Source organism: Haliotis rufescens, unplaced genomic scaffold, assembly GCF_023055435.1.
Source record: "Haliotis rufescens isolate VD_foot unplaced genomic scaffold, xgHalRufe1.0.p SCAF_11, whole genome shotgun sequence".
Lineage (NCBI taxonomy): Eukaryota > Metazoa > Mollusca > Gastropoda > Lepetellida > Haliotidae > Haliotis > Haliotis rufescens.
The window spans coordinates 6280661-6301776 of record NW_025963791.1 but is presented as its reverse complement, the minus strand read 5'-3'; the positions used below and the strand labels follow the sequence as shown (position 1 = coordinate 6301776).

At 41.0% G+C, this 21116-nt stretch overlaps 1 protein-coding gene across 3 annotated transcripts in view; it reads right to left on the bottom strand.

Moving 5' to 3' along the window:
* LOC124134290 (receptor-type guanylate cyclase Gyc76C-like) overlaps nucleotides 1-21116 on the bottom strand; it is a 199144-nt gene that overhangs the window by 26654 nt on the left and 151374 nt on the right. For all 3 annotated transcript variants that reach the window (XM_046499028.2, XM_046499027.2, XM_046499025.2), the window contains exons 10-15: nucleotides 17796-17910; nucleotides 14115-14270; nucleotides 12493-12597; nucleotides 6744-6815; nucleotides 3566-3728; nucleotides 336-479 (exon numbers count right to left, since the gene is read on the bottom strand). In XM_046499028.2, coding sequence (XP_046354984.2) covers nucleotides 336-479; nucleotides 3566-3728; nucleotides 6744-6815; nucleotides 12493-12597; nucleotides 14115-14270; nucleotides 17796-17910 — 755 coding nt within the window. The remainder of the gene's footprint in view (nucleotides 1-335; nucleotides 480-3565; nucleotides 3729-6743; nucleotides 6816-12492; nucleotides 12598-14114; nucleotides 14271-17795; nucleotides 17911-21116) is intronic.

Genomic DNA, 21116 nt, shown 5'->3' with positions numbered 1-21116 from the left:
AAAAAATGCTTAGAGGCTAACATTTGGATGAAAAAATCTAATAAATAATTTGTTGTGGTCTGAGTTTTGTTTTACACGGCTTTAAACAGTGTCCAAGTTCTATCACGGCATCAGAGGTAGAAAGTGGTGAAAGTCTTAGACGTTTACCACACTGGTGAAACCCACGCAAACGAATATGGTTGTGACACACCAAGAACCATATGGTCTTCGAACCTACGATCTAGGTTTCCCTCACCCCTAAAGCCTTAGACAACTATTTTTATTGAACCTTCTTATCGTAGATATATTTTACCACAACAAATACAGACCAGCGACCATCTTAACGAAATATTTACCTTTAGGAGACAGGTTACAGAATCCATAGGGTCCCGCTCTACCGAAGATTTCATGAAGAATAATGGCGAATGCGTAGATGTCCCCTTTCTGAGTCCCCGACGGCGCCTGTTTCCGTAGCAACTCGGGTGCCGACCACAACAAGTCTGAAACAACACCATGTGGCACTGATAACACAAATAATCAATTTCTCAAAGCTTTCATTGCTTAAATCTTTCCAACTTAAAGGAATTGAAAATTCATAGAAAATACGCTTCAAAGAAAAACCGGATGGCAAGTTACTATAATTGAACTCAGCAATATTACGTTAAATATTTAACTTAGCATCGGAAATATTTCACTTTCAGCGAAAGCTTAACAACTTCCAAGATAACAATATTGTCCCTAATTCATAATATCACGCTGCTTTCTGTCGTGTTTGTACGAATTTGCCTTTAGGTTTGACATATGGAATAAAAAAAACCCAGTTGCTAGGCAACCAATATGACATTGTAATATTTTGCACATGAAAAAAACTTAGATGCTACAAGGTATAAAAAAATGTATTTGTTGTTGATTTAGCCAAGGCCATATAATCACCCCGCAGACATTGAAGGCGTGAATCTTGTTTCCAATTCGCCCAGGTCGAGGCCCAAATCTATACCTAAGTATGTTAGACACTCCGTGACGTCTGTAAGGATGTCTTGGGGAGATATGACGTCAACGACATAACTCTTCAACTCTTTGTCCACCTTATTAGGTCACATGATAATCGCATTATGCCCATGATGAAATAAAGCGCCTATGCGGTCATTGTGACTGTGGTGCGCTTTTTGAATGAAACCTGTCTGAAGCGTAGTCTCGAGTGTTTCGTGCACTCGATCTAACAGTGTATTGAATAATGGGAAGATGTAAAAATAGTCAAAATTATCCTTCAGGCTTATCTTTGAAAAAAATAAGAATGGGATTGAAGCGCTGCTGAAAAAGATACCACACTGGTATTTTTGTATGAATAAAAGAAATGATTTTTCTGTTTCTTCTGAAAGGATTCGTAGGCAGGGGTGGCCCTGTCCTCTAAGGCGTCGCAATTCGCTGTGGAGAGTTGCGTCCCTTTGGCACACCAGAAACTTATGATTGTTGGTTCGAATTACGGTTCGCCCCGATTATGTTTCCAGTTTTGTCAGCACCATACCCGTGCTCGTGGGTTTCACCGAAGGAGTAACCGTCTGAGACCTGCATCACTTCGGTCTTTCCTCCCACATTAAGTTGACACGCCGTGATAGGACTGGAATGCTATTTTAAGAGGCGTTAAACCCAACTCACTCATTCTGATATGATTCTATGCAAAGTCACGCATCTGAAGGACACAAAGCTTTACTCAAGTTATTTGATTATTTAATTGAAACTAACGGTTTGATTTGACAGTCGAGCGTGAAGATCCGGGGTAGAATAGGTCTTCAGCAACCCATGCTTGCCGTAAAAGGGGACTATGCTTGTCGCAAGAGGCGACTAACGGGATCGGGTGGCCAGGCTCACTGACTTGGTTGATGCATGTCATCGTATCGAAATTGCGTGGATCGATGCTCATGCTGTCAATCACTGTATTGTCTGGTCCAGACTCAATTATTTACAGACCTCCGTCATATAGCTGGAATATTGCTGAGTGCGGCGTTAAACAAACAAACAAACAAAAATAACACTGCTTTCATGGTTCACGTGCTACAGTTATCTGTGCATCACTGTATTACGCTACATAAAAATATCCTGTTAAACCTGCTCGCACGAGCGGACAATTCTGATCGGTAAAACAACTAACTATGTTGTTTAACGCCGCAGTCAGCAATATTCCAGCTGCACCATGGCGACCCGGAAATAATCAAGTTTTAACTTGTGACCAGTGACTGTCAGATATTGTGAGCAACGCCACCATCGACTAACGATGACACGCTAACGAAGTCACTGAGCCAGACCGCGCGATCCAATCTGTCTGCTACAAGCATAGGTTAGGGACCGGCCATTTGACATTCTGACCCCAAATTTTATTTTTACCAAAACATATATCTTGTACACGGTATTTTTGTGGAAGACTTATTTTTTAAACAGCCTGAAACATGACTATTTATTCAGGCAATTTCTGGGCCAATCTATTCTTTTCGATTTTTCCCACCCTCCCCAGAATATCAAATGATCGGTCCCCTACTGGTGCCGGAACCCCCCGGGGGAACCAGCTAAAGAGATCCACATTACCTGTCACCCTGTATAATATTCTCTGGTGTAACACCCTCACGGACACATCAGCGACTACGTCCACAAATAACCATCATAAGTACCAGTATCATCATCGTAAACGCAGCCAGAATGGTAACACTATTACATAAGACAAATCTCATCCCCTACTGTAATAGTAACCCCAGGCATAGTGGTTGGGCTAACATCTGAAATCCTGTTACACCATAACATATATAAGAACACGACGACCGGTTTGATTTCGTGTTTCGCAATACGACCCCGAGCCTTTCGTCACCACTCGCCCCTTTCGGTAACCTGCAAGGAGACTCGACCCCCTATCGATCAGTGTTATCAGGTGAGGTGAAAAAATGGGGTTTAACGTTGAGTTCTAGATCTTATATAGCAACGTGCATTCGCTCGCGTGTGTGTGTGGCTGTTAGTACTAATCTGGACTAATGCCGATTTTAAGGGCTAGCCATTTGAGATACCATGCCGCAATTTAACATGAATACCCCACTCAGACACAGTGTACTGAATCCGAGCCGACCAGTCCTTGTTTTAGCCCCTTAAACCCGAGCGCCAGGCAGGGTAACAACAAGTACCATCTTTTAACGTCTTTTGGTATGACACGGCCGGGCATCGAACACACGACCTTCCGCTCTCCTGGCAGACGCCCTATGCACAAGACCACGGAGGCAGTCCAGTGTTATCTGAATGAGCGTACTTTGATTAAGTATACTAAACGAACAGTCAGTTAGTTCACCATACGGATTAACAGGTTGTTGTAAATGGCAACCGTGATATATTTAGAAAAAAACGTGTAACCTTACAATGCAGATGCGGATGTGGTACAACTTGACTTTCTAACGCTACGCCCATTTGTGTGAAGGCGGAACCAATTTGATAAAATGGTCACGAAAGGACACGAGTCACCATACGGCTTTCCTCGAAAAAGCATGAGTGATCACGAATGGACTCCGAGCATGTCTTGATCAGGAAGGAAGATCAGAACGAAACCACTTACTCCTGTAGTATGCGTGCTCGTCCTCCTTCCGGTATGTCGCCGCCCTGACCTCTAGCAGGCCGAAGTCGGCCACCTGCAGTGTCCACCAGCTACTCACAACACAGTTGGAGCTCTTCAGGTTGCCATGGTAAATCAGCTCGCTGTCGTGGAGGAAGATCATCGCCTGTGGACATGGTAGAGTAAACATACATGACACATGTGCAACTGGTCAGCTATAAAAGAATCAGTGTGACAGGTTTTCCCGCTTTTAAAAAAAAAGTCTAAGAAGGTATAAGCATGTGCGCGCGTGTTTGTGCGTGTGTGCGTGTGTGTGGTTGCACGACTAATACCGGTTTTATAGTGCTAGCCCACTGAGATACTGTGCAGCAGATTAACATGAATACTCCACTCTGACACAGTAGGCTGACTCCGAGCCGACCAGTCCTTGTTTGATCCCTCTAATACCGAGCGCAAGGCATAGAAACAACAAGTCCCATCCTTTAACGTCTTTTGGTATGGCGCGGCCGTGGATCGAATTTACCCTATGTAGCTTTTTCAGCTTTCGTGCACGTAGGTCTTTACATATCTTTTCTTGCTGACCAAATTGCAGGCTTCACTTATACCTGTACTTTGCTGCGGTGAGAAATGCAGAGAGGTGCAACATCTCGCTTATTATGATTTGTTTTTGTTGTTTAACGCCGCACTCGACTCTATTCCAGATATATGACGGCGGTCTGTAAATAATCGAGTCTGGACCAGGCAATCCAGTGATTGATATCACGCGCATCGATCCACGCAACTGGGAGACGATGACATGCATCAACCAAGTCAGCGAGCCTGACCACCCAATTCCGTTAGTCGCCTCTTACGACAAGCATTGTCGCCTTTTACAGCAAGCATAGGTTGCTGAAGACCTATTCTACCCCGGATCATCTCTGGTCCTGACCCGAATAAGGGGTTCACTGTCACGATGTGCCACGTGCCACGTGGGGCAGCACACTAATTTGAAGATACCTAAAAAGCATAGAAGTGGAATTATTTTAAAAATAGTCTACTCATGGTTTAAAAAAACCCAATAGATTATACCCAGGAGAATGTATTTATATTGACCCCCCTAAAAAAACAAAAAAACAAAAAACAAAAAACAAACAAAACAACAAAACAACAACAAAGAAACAATAGGTACAAAATGTGAATGATAGCATGTGAGTAAATACTCAGTGGCTCAAAACATACTCTTGGCCCCTGAATCTATCAGGAATAACAAACCTGCATAACACTTCAAACATTAAACTTTGGGTCGCCACTGCGGCTAAATCACGTGACGAGAACTACTTCCAATATGGATTCTTCTTACTGCCAGCCGAGATAACTTATGAGATTGAGTCGAGCCGAATGAGTTAACAGAATTGTGCAAAGAACACAAGCGCCTCCAGCCGTCGAGGACAATACGCCGTCCGATGGTGCCCTGGACGTTGATCTCTCCAATACACATGTAAATGATGGCATCATCGTCTCCTGGTGGCTTTTTCCAGCCAAAAAATAAGTTCGGTGCCTATGAAATCTCGTGGGATGGTTTGCCATACATATTAACGTTGTTCACCACAGATACGTGAACAGAAACCAGATACCAGTATCGAAGGGAAGCACTACCGTAATGACAGGAGACGGCTAATTTGAAGTGTTCTCTTGGTCTGAACATTAAGAAACAGACGCTCTTTGACATCTTAATTGCATTCGCGTGGAGCGTATGAGATTAAAACCTAAAGATAACTCACTCGTGTTATACTTTCATTCTTTAATGAAGTATTGTTGCCAAACAAAGTTGTAATGTCCCGCGATGTGTTTTATAGTCAGACATGTCTGTCACGAAAAAATACCTGACGAAAATAGATAACGAAAGTAACGGATGCTGGAGACAGCGGACTCTGGCTGGGCTCGTTGATTGGATTTAACCATCAGTGTCAACCAGTCAGAAGGCATCTCTGTTGCATGAAGCTCATTCTAATCAGGGGAGGAAATCACGACTGTCTTGCATGCAGAAACGCAGAAACAAACGGGAAAGACAATTTGATATTCGCAACGATGTAAATTTTGTGGCAATTTCTTTTTTTTCGCATCGATATGAAGCATAATTATTCCTTTCAAGAATTTTCGCTCACAATGTAATTTTTTCGACAAAATCCCAGCAAAACCTGTCTTCTCAATCAACAAGAACGATGGGAAGAAATGGGAGCTTTCTCCGGAGTGATAGAAACAAAGCAATTAAAACTTGTAAAAAATAGAATGTTAAATGGATTTAAAAAAAATAAGGTAACCTTTTTAAAGAGTCATTCTAACTGATTCAATTTCAGTTAACCCTTTTCTTGTCTAGCTCTGAAGTCTTAATGTTAATGTTAAATGTGACATTAATTTCGATGTATGAAAATACCTCGAGCCTAGAATCACATGATGATTGAAAGTGGTTATAAACGTCTATCGGAAAGCAAAGCGTCTAGGGTCATCACGGTGGACATTGCCCTGTGTCATTAAACGAACGTTCCAAAAACTCATATCGTTGTGAAAGTGATTTAAATCAATGTCATGGTTCAGCAGACGCGAAGGAGCCAGCCTCGATGGAGCCAGACACGGTGGGGCCAGGGATTGAAAGGTTCATAGAGGAGCATCAGTTTGAACCAGGTAGTCCCTGTAGGCGTTGTGAAACTTACAATGTTGATTTATTAATTCTTAGTTGGACCGCCTCCGTGGCGTAGTGGATCGAGCGTCTGCCCGGAGAGGGGTAGGTCTGTGGTTCGATACCACACCGCGAACAAAACAAGGACTGGTCAATTCAGAGTCAGTATAACCGTGTCTGAAGGGGTATTCATTTTTAATTGCTGTATGGTATCTCAGTCCGCTAGCATTAGTCCGGACTAGAAAAGACACCATACTCACGTCCATGCAAGTCGTTATATATGTAAAACAGTCTTAATTGCGACGTTAAACCTCACCTCACCCCACCGTCTCAGTTCAAAAGGTAAATACTAAAACACATAGACATACGTTTAGGTTGGACTAATTATAGCATACGTGACGTTCGTGATGTCACCGGTAACTGACGACACAAATCGACAGCAGCAGAACCACCTTAGGTAGAAGACACTGCACTCAGAAGTGGGTAACTGCAGCTAGACAGGGAATAAGCTGTAGGGCTGGTTACCTGTAGGAGGTCCTTGATGAGGGACGCCAGGAACATATCGTCCAGCTTCAGGTCTTCATTCTCCAGGATGTCCTGCAGGGAAAACAGCATTATACATTACTTTCCACGCGAGACATGGCTCTATGACACAGTATAGGATGAATCGTAATTTACGGTCAAGTAGGTAATCAGATTAGAGGTCCGCTCGGTTGAGGGGATATGCAGATGAGGATGTAAGGTTGGGATGAGGGTGAAGGTGTATATGAGTATCAGCTATATCGATGATCTCATATCTTTCCGATAAATGCCTTTTGGTGATATTTTGTAATATGGCCTCGGGAAAACTGAAAACGTTTTCCCCATTTTAAGATAATGATGCGTTGAATGAGTATATGTTAAGCCTCTGTCAAACATTTGATTTTTGAACATCACTATAACACAGACACAGTCAAGGAAACACTTCATTCTTGGATCCATATTGCATTTGTCACTAAACGTGGTGTCCAAACACACACTTACATCACTATCTTTAATGGCTCGGGACTATTTGTCCAAAGATGTCATCTGAATTTTATTAATTAAAGAATATGTGAATACTGGAGTTTCTCATAGATGTGACATTTGAGGATTGTATATTTAGGCAAGAAGCAGGCATACCCGTGGTCACCAATTATGCTCTCCTCCAAGTTGATCTGTTTCTTTATGCCTATGATATCGGACTTTCTGCCACGGATTGGAAAAATCGAAACAGGCGAATTTGATCAGCTATATCGATGATTTGATGTCGTTCAATTATACATATTAAATAACCACGCTTCGTCTGTTTCATGTGTAAATCTATTCATTAAGATTCAGAGTGACTATAAAGAAGCCACAAGATTGTACCATAAGAGGAACGACTTCAACTTTCCAATATTCAATTCCCTTCATGTCGAGCAATATTCTAGCAACTACAATTTCTTAGATTTCAAAGAGCGCCATACGACTCTTGGTCATTGTTTCATCAGGGTTACAACCTTCAAGGCCTTAGTAATGCATTCAGAACGATTTATGGTGGACATGTGGGGGACTTTGTCAAATGTCCGATGCAATATCCTATTTTGACTTGTACCATATGTTGCTGTCGTTGTTCAGGTAAACACTTGACATGCCTTTGCATGTGTTTTACAACGGGTGCCACCGATGGGACAGGATACACTCACCTTTTCGCGAACACATATCTTAGTATCATAGTGATTAGTGATTAGGATATAGTCATACAATGGACTCTTCTTTTCTGTCACTTATAATTTCATTGATCTTAAAGCTTCTAAATGCAACTATTTGAGATACATAACATAAATTTTCCGATGAGTTTAATTCTGTTTGTAGAAGCAGAAATGATCTTGCAATACTCTATAGCCTTTAAATATTATTTACAAAACAATTTACTCGAAACGATTAATGTCAATACACTTCTTCAATAACCGCCTTCAACAACGACGCTCATCATATCACTGTTTTTAGCTCGTAACCCTAAAATGCTGGAAAATCGGGCAGAGTGTAAAATATTATTTTACATACTTTAGGACACACTGTGCATTTCGTGGTTCACAGGCACCAACCTCGACATCTTGATTTGTTTGAAACAGTACCATTCTCCCTCAGTGTAGGTTGTACAGATTTGCTGACGGTGTCTGGATACCTTCACCGACTCACGTCCCTAACCCATATGCAAAGAGTATTGACCACAGCCCCCGACAATACAATCCGGACTAATGAATTCGTTAAGGTGCATTTGGAACATGCTCTAAAATGGAAAGGCTACCGATCGATCAGGTCAATAATTGATGAATTCGTTTAAATTCTCTGAAACACCATGTGAACAATGTGTGAAGTCCATTTCGGATATCCCCTGCAGTGATATTGCTGGAATATTGGTAAATTGTAACCGATACCCCCTGAAGTGATATTGCTGGAATATTGCTAAAAGCGGCATTTAACCACACTCACTCACTAAAGCACCGTAACAGGCAAAACCGTTCGGCATTGGGATACATGGGGACGATTTTATGGCATGATAAACCTTAATGAAATTAGAATTTGCATACCATGATTACCCAGCGCTCGACATGTCCCATCTATCATATTAATCTCCGACAGCATACATTTTGACGGTAAATTCAAACTTTTTAATACTCGCCAAAGAGGAATTTAATCTATCTTCGCGCCCCAGGCGCCAGTCTTTCGCCCGGATAAAGGCAATAAACCCATGCAAAAACAGCAAGAAGTGGAGTTATATCTTTATCTCTCTAGTTTCACTTGATTTATGACATGTTTTTAGGTAATGGTGGGGTGAAAATACACGCCGATCTTTCGCACGTTTGAGTTTCTCAACCTGCAACATTGAATGGATGGGTGTCACGTGACCTTATACCGGTTGATGGATACTGATGGGCAGATGTATCCTAAAGCCAGTTATTAAAGTATATCACTAAGGTTAATGGTTAGAGATGAAACAGGGTTATCTTATTTCGATCATAATGCTACGTTGTCTATTCATTATGGCAAAAACGATGAGTGTTGAATCTTTAAGCTGTAAACGTCAGTAGTAGTCTAATCACTCCGACTAACACTAAATCTCATGGACTGGGGAGATTAAAAGTATTGAGACGTGACTTGGGCATAATTGAGAGGAAGAAATTATTTGTTCGGAAATTATCGTGACGTTCCTTTAAATATAGAGGTCCAATGAATTCGCGAACACGTTCAAATCTGTTCTTTCTATTCGTGTTCTACATTACTGGAAAGCAAAGATGGTAATGTTTCAAATAGAGTGTTGGAAACCATGGCGGTTTTGTAGAAGAAAAGTTGAATAAATATGAGTGTAGAACGCAACCTGACTAGTTAAAAATGTTGTGCTATGGGTTTCGATCTCGGAAATCCTCCAAATATTTAAAGGTGTATGAATAATTGTCTTGAATTCAGATACAGGTGGAAATCGACCCCACGACCATGCTAACGATCTCCTAATTAATGAAATTAATACAAGCATGAAATTTATGCGTCAAATGCAAGCGCCCCTTGCTCGTATGTTTATCTAGGTGTACAAGATTGAGTTGTGACGTCAGAGTCAAGGCACATTCTTTATATACTTTGAACAGAAAAAAACGTAACTTTTGATGATTCCTAATCCATTTTGATAACCAGATGGCTCGGTTGTCATAGAGGCGTATGACGTCATCGCTTGTGACGTCATGTTCCTCTCACATCTGTTTGAGTACCGATAGAAAGTGCTAAGGAAAACACTTTGAATTTACAAAGTCCATGAACACTATGATTTCACGTCGTGAACAGGGGTTTCAAATAAAGTTCAGTATATTTTTTATATAAATTTTGCCTTTTGTGCCCAATTAAAACTATTTCGTAGGATAGTCGAGACTGGTTATCGTCTGGCATTGACTGTTTTGAGTACTCAATGGCACCCGCAAATCTGAGAACACGCTTAGAAACAGAAATAGGCTGATCATACATTTACTAATTTGTAAATTCAAAAGAACATCAATCTATACGTTGTCTCACAGCGTTAACACCATGCGAGTTGACATTAGTATAGCACATACGTCGTGTTTACCCAGGCCAAGAATAAACTACAAGAACACTTTACCAAAAGTAGCACCATGAGTTTTCACTTGAAGAATAAGCTCTCTTTACAAAGCCTTCCAAACATTACACAGTTAAACATTCCAAAAAGGAAATACCATATTGCCAAAGTTTGGCAAGATGGCATTTTCATGCAAAGTTACACGAGCAATCTACATAAAGCATATGCAATTTATCAATTGCTACAATTATGTACCCGGGGTATAACTACATGTTCGTTTAAACTCCATAGATGACTAATGCTTTCTACAGATGTAGGTATTATCATTGGAAAAAAAACCTTTCCCCAATTTTGGCAACAGCAGTTTTTCAATGTTCTTTCGAAGGTTGTAAAAGTAGCTTTTTTCGTCTAGTGTTTTCAGTCGTAATTTTTTCTTCCAGTTTACATTGGCATTATTTTTGGTGCAGGCGCATTGTCTTACTGATAAATTGGTAGGGACATGACGTTCAGACAGCGCTATAACAAAGTATTGTATCACGCTAACTCGGAATAAATTCATATAGTCCGCATACTCCATCATTCGGAATAGAAGGACGCGCTGCTAATGTTCTTTAGGCTCAGTTTCCAATTATAACGTCCAACTGGACACTGCCATTAGACCGGAGGAGGATTACATTACATTCATACAGGGCGTTGGTTGACTAAAGTCTGACAATTCAATCATATGAACTCGAAAAATCTATAAATGATGATATATTGGGTCTCTACATGTTTTAGGCGACAAAAAATTAATGTTTCTCGGGCACATTTACTCAAAAATGAGTAGGAGGTAGGAGTTTAAAAAGTAAATTATGAAAAATAAAAGTGATGGGAAAGAAACATTTTTTAAGTTTTATCCCACGAAGAATACCAACAAGGTGATGTGAAATTGGGTTTAACGTCGCGTCCAAGATTATTGCACTTATATAGCGACGTGCATGTACGTGTGTGTGTGTTTGTGTGGCTGCTTGTACTAGTCCGGACTGATGCCGATTTATAGTGCTAGCTCACTGAGATACCATGCCGCAGTTTAACATGAATACCCCACTCAGACACAGTATACTGACTCCGAGCAGAACAGTCCTTGTTTTAGCCCCTTAATGCCGAGCGCTAGACAGGGTAACAATAAGTACCATCTTTTAACGTGGACGCTCTACCACAAGACCACGGAGGCGGTCAGAATACCAACAAACACAAATAATCACACATTGAAGTAGGCTTTTTAATAAAGTGTTTGTTGTCAAGCACGTCTGGATAATATGACGGGACATTTAAAAATTAAAGATAATCTAAAACGAAAGAAAAATACGCGTAGGGTATAAAGTGAAGCGCACGTGCCAAGAAACATTTACATTTAAACAAATGGGCAGGGGTATATGGTGCTGAAAAACCTAGAAGACATGATCAGGGCCATATGGGATTCGCAACCTAGTATTCTGGCACGAATAAGGGACGCAACTGTGCATAGCAAAGTGCGGCGTTTTTGGATGGTGCGCCAAACTTCTTCTATTCATATGAGCAATAACGTTAATTACCAGGGTGTCAAAGAAGATTCGTTAGCGCCGATATATTTCGTATATCTTGCTTACAGTCAATGGAGACAATTCCTTTCTAGGATTGTGTCCCTTAACGTTACTGTGAAAAGTCAAAAATAATTTCGGGAACAACATGTTTTGAACCAATCAGATTGCAGTACATCCCCCTATTCATTTTACAACAGGAGTCATCAGGTGTCGACATATCCCCCAGTTCTGGTGCAATTTGGAAATGGAGTTCAGTTACTAGGTTTCCTACTCCACGTTTGGTTCTTTGCCATTGGACACCTTTAGTTCAGTGAGGAAAAAAGCCAATGTTGTTCAGTTTTTTTCAATATTCCAAATCATGAAAAGGTACCAGTTCACCACTATACTGATCTGCATAGCAAGTTTCATTTTAACATATTAAACGGTTTTGGAATTCTGTCTGGAAATGAGCACCATCCTTATTTTCAGTAATGTTCAACATGTCGTCATGACCTCCCCCCCTCCCCCTCCCCCCCAAAAAAATAAAAATAAAATAAAAAAATCCCACATCGTCAAAAGGCACCAGTTCACCACTAGAATGATGTCTTCAACAAGAAATATTCGTTGCCTTATTGACGACGTTTACCTGAAGACTTCCTTTACTGCAGTACTCTGTGATGATGATGAAACAGGGCGGGTCGATGCAGGCGCCGATGAAGGCGTTCACCTTGTCGTGTCTCAGATCTCGCATCTGGAACAATAAAAAACACACGATTTGAACTTTGCGTGGCATTAAATAATCACTTAAAGCTACGACTGGGTAGAAGACAGTGATGTGTTATCTCTATCGATTAGGTGACAGACTATTTCCCCGTTCATTAGCCACACACCAGCTGGTGAAAACGAAGCATTTTTATATTTCATACCACGATTGAATATAATGTTTATATAGCCCAGGTCACCGATGAATAATTACTACATAGATAATAACGAAATCCCCCGGTTCGAGGATTACTAAAGTGCAGCTGAATCCCAAATGTCAGGTCAAACGGCGCTAATTGTGGTCCCAAACATCTTCTTGCTTGTACGAGAGACGATATATTACATTGCGGTGGTCAGTGACTTGGCTAATGGCGTGTTATCGTACTCGATTCGTGGATCGTTGCATCATTGGTGGTTCTTTGTTATAACATACTGCACAATTGTATCTCTCTCTGGACTTGACATGTATGGTCAGTATGATCACGTATGGTAATTTATTGTCATGCATTTTTATGTATCATTATGTATTGTTATGTATTATCATGTATTGTTATACATTGTCATGTATTGGTATGTATTATTATGTATTGCCATGTCTTGTTTTGTATTGTCATACATACTTATGTATTGTCATGTATTGTTATGTATTGTTATGTATTATTTTATAGTGTTATGTATTGTATTGCAATGTCATGCAATTGTCATCATGTATTATCATACATTGTTATGTATTATTATATATTGTTATGTATTGTTATGCATTGTCATGCAATGTTATGTATTATTGTGTATTGTCATGTATTGTTATATATTGTCATCTATTGTTATGTATTATTATGTACTGTTATGTATTGTCATGTATTGTCATGCATTGTCATGTATTGTTATGCAATAGTATGTATTGTCATGTCTTGTTTTGTATTGTTATACATTGTCATGTATTGTTATGTAATAGTATGTATTGTCATGTCTTGTTTTGTATTGTCATGCATTGTCATGTATCGTTAAATATTGTCATGTATTGCCGTACATGGTCATATATCGTTATGTTTTGTTGACCGCATACGTGGTCTAGTGGTAGAGCATCTGCCCGGGGAGTGGTAAGGCGAGCGTTCGATCCCCGGCCGCAGCACACCAAAATGTATTAAAAGAAGCTATCTTTGTTACCCTGCCTGGTGCTGGTCATTAAGGGGCTAAAACAAAGGACTGGCCGGCTCGGAGTCAGTAAACTGTGTCTGAGGTGGGTATTCATGTAAAACTGCGGCATAGTGTCTCAGTGGGCTAAAATAGGCATTAATCGGACTCTATCTCTCACACACGCACGCACACACACATATGGATGTCGCTATATAAGTGCAATAATCTTAAACGCGACGAAAACCACATTTCACTTTACCTCAACTTCGCAACACGCTACATCGCAACATGTGTCACGACAGCGACCATATATACCCAACATGTTGTCATGGATATTTGATGAAAAGTATTCCATTGACTGAAACTTACGAGTTTCATATCTTTCTTCATCTTCCTGTTCACATCAAAGTTCTTCAGCTCATAGATCTTCAGGGCAACCACCTGTCCCTTGTAACTTCCGGTCTGCGCGAACAGCTGATTGAGTGACAGCTTTGAGTCGAAGGACTGTTGACTGCATAGGGTCATCTGAAACAGAAAGATACATGTACAGTGATTGAGTGAGTGAGTGAGTTGGGTTTAACGCCGGTTTTTACACTATTCCAGTTATATCGCAGCGTGTCAGCTTAATGTGGGAGGAAAGCCCAAAGTGATGCAGGTTTCAAACGTTTACCACTTCGGTGAAACCCATGAGCACGGGTATGATGCTGACAAACCTAGAAACATAATCGGGGCGAACCGTGATTCGAACCCACAATCATAGGTTTCTTGCGTGCCCAAGGGACGCAACTCTGCACAGCGAATCGCTGGGCCTTAGACGACAAGACCACCCCTGCCTACGAATCCTTTCAGAAGAAACAGAAAAATAATATATTTATACCATTGTGGTATCTTTTTCAGAAGCGCTTCAATTTCACTCGTGCCCCCAACAGCAAAGGGACATAACTCTGCCTGGGGAATAAATCGCTGGACCTTCAATGATGCTTCTTACATAACAAATTGTACTTGAGCAAAAGCCTATCACCACCATCAGAATCATCATCAACCTCACTACCACCGCCACCACCATCATCATCATCATGGTTATGATAACTATTATATTGTCATCTCTCTTATTTTCTCTGTATCACGCATCCTCTCCTCACCCTGTGTCAGATGTTAAATGTTGTTTCTTACATAACACAGTGTGCTTGAGTAATAGTGTATCACAATTATCACCACCACCATCACCACCACCATCACCAACATCATCTCCCTCATTCTCTCACTAAATCCTACTCACACTCTCTGTCCACCCCCCACTCGCCCCCACCGTCTCTTTCACACTCACTCTTAATCACTTTCAGAGTATCACAGGAAGAGGTCAGGGTTTTATGAGGTGTTAATAAAACCATTAATAACACACCAGGAAGGAAACAGGGGGCTGATTAATCATATTCTTGTATCAAACCCAGTGCAAAGAATTGACTGAATAATTTCAGCATTGACAAAGCACACACTTGTTTATAATATAATTGTAAACATGAATGATAACATAACCATAAGACGAGCGTTAAGTTTCTGTTTATGAAGATAACCTACTTTATACATAAAAGTATGACAGGCTAGTCTCTTATTACCCATGCAATAACGAGCCACAGATAACTCGCCCACTCAACTTTCCTGAAATCAGCTGCAAAGGAAGTTCCTGTCATGACCTTACACCGTTAGCTTCCTTAGATAAATAACAATACGTCTTCTTATTCATCCTTACCAAATAAAATAAACACTTTGTAAGCAAAGATAAGACACCGTATCATCTACAAGCGACTTAAAGAAACAAATACTACGAGTTCGCGACGTGCATGATGTCAACACCGAGGTGATATATTCAGAGATATTTCAACGATGAATGTTATCTGATCCACGCGTATAAGAAACTCATAAACCAAAATCTCCAGATAATCATGTGTCGACATATCGCCCATCATCAATACGCTTCAATGTAGTTTATAGAACTTAGAGAAGTCCGGGTTCAATTCCACGAAGCCCCCGACAAGAGGTCTGTGTTTGAAGATGACAATTCTAGTTTTAGGTATATCGAGGTCCTTGGTTTATTAGTCACCCGAACCTTTGCTCCAGTTACAAAGCGATCTTTAGCACTATGACAATAGTTATTCCAGGGTGTTAAAAATTCGGGTCAATATCAAAAGAAACAACAAAACAAAACAAACGAAACAATAACAACATAAAACAGAACGAAACAATAACAGCAACAACAACAACAACAAACAGAATTGTTCGTTTGAAATTTAGGATGTCCTGAAGTAAAAGTGACAAAACCATTGATCATAAGAAAGCACCCGTAAAAACAGAAAAGAATGAAAATATATTTCGGCACCATCTCTAGAAGCAGTGACCGAAAAATATTCCATCTCTAACAAAATAACAAATATCTCCCACCCCCCACCACTACCTCCCAGAATATAAAACAATCGGTCCATTAAGTTAGATGAAAGTCAAATAGTCTTCTACTAACACTGATCACAAGTATCGGATGACGTTACCGTTACTCGGGTAGAGTCACCGCGTAAACAAAAACATGCGAAACCTTTCAGTAGCTCCACACTGTGATGGTATCGACTCCTATTGGGATAATTGATGTAGCGAACATCAAAGCACATTGAGTACGCTCCACAATGTATAAGTGTGTTTTTTCAAAGGTATTGTCTCCAAGGTTTTGATTCACAACAAACAGACGAGCATCAGGCATGAAATAAGAATATATCCCTGCCATTTTATAGTTGAATCCGTACTAAGCAGACTATAAGATGCCCATTCTCATGCGAACTATCACTAAAATACGTTTGGGAAATGTAATTAATAGTCAACATCGGGTTTGTTTTTTGGATCGTAAAAATGGCTTTCCCACTTAACATCGACTCCCATTTCCGTACATTCTTTGATAATAATTAGGTCGTGATATTTTTGGAAAGGCCTTCAGGGGTTTCAGTGAGTAGGGTCTTCCGGCGCTTTTAGCCATATTCCGGCCATAACACCGCGGGGCATACTACGAATGGGCTGCACACATTCACCCATGACGGGAATCGAACATTGGTCTTCGGCGTGACGAGCTAACCTTTTAACCACTTGGCTACCCAATCGCGTTAGGGTCCTGGGCCTCGTTTCACAAAGCTATCTTAGATCTATGAGATCAGCCGTAAGTCTATGTTAAGGTATGGGATCACCACAGCGCAACGGTCGCGTTGGGGTACGGGGCCCAACCACAAACAAAACGATCTTAGCACTACGTCGATCGTAAATGACATATTGAACATAGACTTACGGCAATCGTACAGCTTTTCAGAACAGGTTCCAGGGGTTAAGTACCGGGGCTCACCTATTTTCATTTGTGTGCTCGAACTCTTCGTGTCTACAGGTGCATAGCTGTTGACCAAATACGTTTTCAATCGAGATACTTGCTGTGCATGTTTTGGAAAAGAACAATGGGATACAAAGAAACCCAACAATATTCTGTGATGTGCACTCTGACAGAACTTCTGGAGGCCCGTACAAATTCAGTATCGGACTCCACAAAGATTTTAAACGAGCAGCCTCAGAAATTCGTTTTTATACTCTTCCAGAGGACTAGTGTAAACCTTACTTCACTTGACCTCAGAGTCTGTTGCTAATCCTGCTTGGAAAAGACAAAAATATCTTGTCTCATGTGTGCCCTTCAGAAGGTCACCCAGTAGGTCATCCGTCGGCCCGTCTTACTATGACCTTTACTCTGATACCCCTGTACTGTCACAGGGGATAGACGGATCACTGTTAACACACAGCCTCTTGAATTATATTCTGTCGATTTTATTCAGTTCCATTTTATAACAAAACATTGAGAACTGGTTCAGAAGTATAGAACTCAAATAATACTAGTCAATACGGACTACCATCGTTTTTAACTTGCCCTAAGCACAATTTACTAGTCTCTGACTCCCGGACTAGCATGACTAAGAGAAAGTGTGAATCGTGGCAATGCATTAGTGACCGGTAGATGTCTGTTAGTAATCTTACCCGGCTTCCATGCTTGGCTCTGTCCACAGACTGATGGAGGTTGTGCCCAGTCTTCAGGTCATTGATGTCAATCTTCCACAGCAGACCAGCAATCTCCTGCTCGTAGCGCCAGTTCCTGTTCAAAAAAAGGGAGGTAACTCAATTACATCTACATCTCGAGTTCTGTTTAAGGAAGAGAGGTAACTCAATTACGTCTAGCTAAATCTCGGTTAATACTTGCATCCCTCCTTAGGCATACGTGTATCAGTGCTGTGAATTGGTTCCCTTAAAGTTATGTAGTTTGGTGTATAGTTGCATATCAGATTAACGTGGAAGGAATGCTAAAAGAGATCTAGATCTTTGACGGTTACAACTTTGATGGAACCCACGACAGCGGGCATGGTGTTGATGAATCAAGGATCATGAATGTGGCGAAACTGGGATTCGAACCTTTCACCTCAGTTACGTGATGCCAATATGCACAGAAACTTCGTCGGATCAAACCACTCAATATGCTTTGAGATATGTTATGGAAGACGAAAACGTTTGATAATATTCACAGCAATGAGTTAAACTGCCCATAGGGGTCTTTCACAAAACACAAGACACGCGAAGAACGTACATATCACTTCTGATATATATGCACGACGGACAATCATCTGTGTGAATGAAACCAACAGTTTCTATTATTCATTCCGTGCAATTGCATTACAGAAATCGAGGAATATGTTACCCCGATGCCGCCACCAACACAGAACAGACCCATAACGGTACATGCATATGTATATATACAGATATCCGTGTATACAGATCATGCAACTGTGGAATACGGTCGTTTTACAAGCCTCCGTGGCTATCGGAAGTGTGCAGCCTAAAGCATATTTCCAGTTATAGAGACAGAAAATTGTATTCATGTTTAGAATTTCAAAACGCATATTGTTTTGTTTGTTTGTAGAATCAGTATTCACCATCAGCTCTTTCACGTAAAGTACGAATCATCAAAATGGATTGCAGGGAAGAGTAAAGCCAATAGCATTAAAATCAGATCTTCTACTCCTATACGATACCCCTCTGCGAGAAGATCTGACAACCTCCATAGAACTTGTATCACCCAATGTAAATGTTTTGGTTCTTGAGCTTTAAAATGATCAGGAAATTTCGATTTAAGCCAAAGAAAACCCACACAGTTCACATATATTGCTTCGATTGGACTCCCGCTCAGAAACGACAGGGTGTATAAACTATCCACAACAACTTAATATACAATATTATTTACATTCGGAACTGGCCGTTTAACTTTGTTTTTGAGATACAGGATACGCTGATCTGAATGCTTCGCTCACTTGTACTGAGAATGTAGAGCCCTCGACACTGATTAGGTGATTAGAAAGCTCACCCTCGACCTCATACAAAGGGATTGTCAGATTTTGAGATAAGTACCGTATCTGTCAGAGAAAAAATCTGAAATTCATGAGATTGGATCATAACCTACAATTCCATCACGTTTTACTTTCAGCAATATCCCACCTACAATATCTACTACCACAGAGGTCACCAAGAATGGGTCGCACTGTTCTGGGCTTCTAAGTCGGTCTTTAACACCGCTGGTTCAATTTCAACCCTGGAAGCCCATTTCTGGTGTCCTGTTGCCGTCATCTAGCTGTAATGACGCTCAAAGCGTCGTAAATCAATACTCACTCAATCCAAAGCCCTGTTATTGCCACGGGAAACAATGTCAGTCACTGTCCACAGCAAGCCCATTTCTAAACACGTTATTTAATACCACAGCTGGTGTTTCTCTATCTATCCCGCCGGACTATCTTATACAATCATTGTTTACAATAACCAGACGCATCCACCTTGAAGCGGTACGTAATGACAGTTGTTTAGTATGTGCATAGTGTGACCTTTAGAGTTCCATAGTTCATCCAGGAGGTCATGCAGTAGGCCATCCAGTAGGTCATCCGTCGGTCCGTCTTACTGTGACCTGCACTCCGATATCCCTTGTTCTGACACAGTGGATAGACGGATCACTGTTAACACACAGCCTCTTGAATTATTAACCAAATCAGAAAGTTATACATGCTCGACATGCCGACCTTTGATCTTACTCGACTCTCGCAAAACAATGTTGCCACGAGATGCTCATTGAAGAAGGGCCATTGTCTCGCGCCTATTTCAGTACTAGATCCATGTGGATGGCTCACACGTCGCGGTAATTCTCCGTGCAGAATTTCGTCCCTTGGGTGTGCTAGATATCTAAGATCGCGGGTTCAGATTCCGGCTCGACCGAACTAGTCAGGTATTGAAACACAAAACCCATGCTCGTAGGTTTCACGGGCTTTCCGTTTGAAACAGAAGCTGTATGAAATCAGAACTGCTATATATGAATGCGGAAGTGCTAGCTTGTGATATAGTTAAACCCCGTCATCCCGGACGGTGTCGTTCCCTCTGAAATCGTCCGGGCTTATAAAAATATGGATAACCGATTGGTGGCTACGGAGTAATGTCATTGCATGCCTGTGCATACATGCAAGCCTCCCTACTTGTAATCGTCCGATCGATAATGGATGGTTTCCGGATTAACGGAATCTGGACTTAGGAGGTTTCACAGTAGACCTTAGTGCTCGCTCTCGCTCTATAACGGTAGCGAGCACTGAGATTGGTAAATTACGTACAGCGAAACCTCCTAAATGCGGAGTCCATTGTTAGAATACATTAAGTTTGCAGACAAAGTTTTATAACTTGCTAATATCTGCAGTAGAGCATAACACATCTTACCATGAACTCACCATGGAATACAAAAATGGACGATGTACGCCAATGTCCCTACTAGGATTCCATAACTCACCGAACTGAACACAAATCTGTCTGATTAGCACAGATACAATATGGTACCCATGGAAATGAGATTAGCAGTAATCATTTAGTTTCACGGTCAGGAGCTTGTGTGTCTTCAGAGACTAAACGAAGAGACTATAAATAGGTTTATGGTGCCGATTGGCGTTCGTATATGTCATGTGATTGATTCTCGCTTTTAGTCTCATGTCGCTATGTCCCTCACATGTGATGCGATGAATGGCCCGTTTTCTCCTGATGCTAATCGACGCAAGGATGTACAGGAATCTTAGCGAACGCTGCTTCAATTACAGACTCGTCAGCGGCCTTCCAATCATTGAGACACAGTTCACTGTCGAGATTACCACATCAAAGCGTGAAGATCTTCCATCTAAAGTGTTGCGATGACATATGGAAGGATGTACTATAACATTTGTAAGAGAGTGAGGATTGTTGAACCCCGCTTTGAACCGAATTCCACTTATATTGCAACGTGTCAGCGTA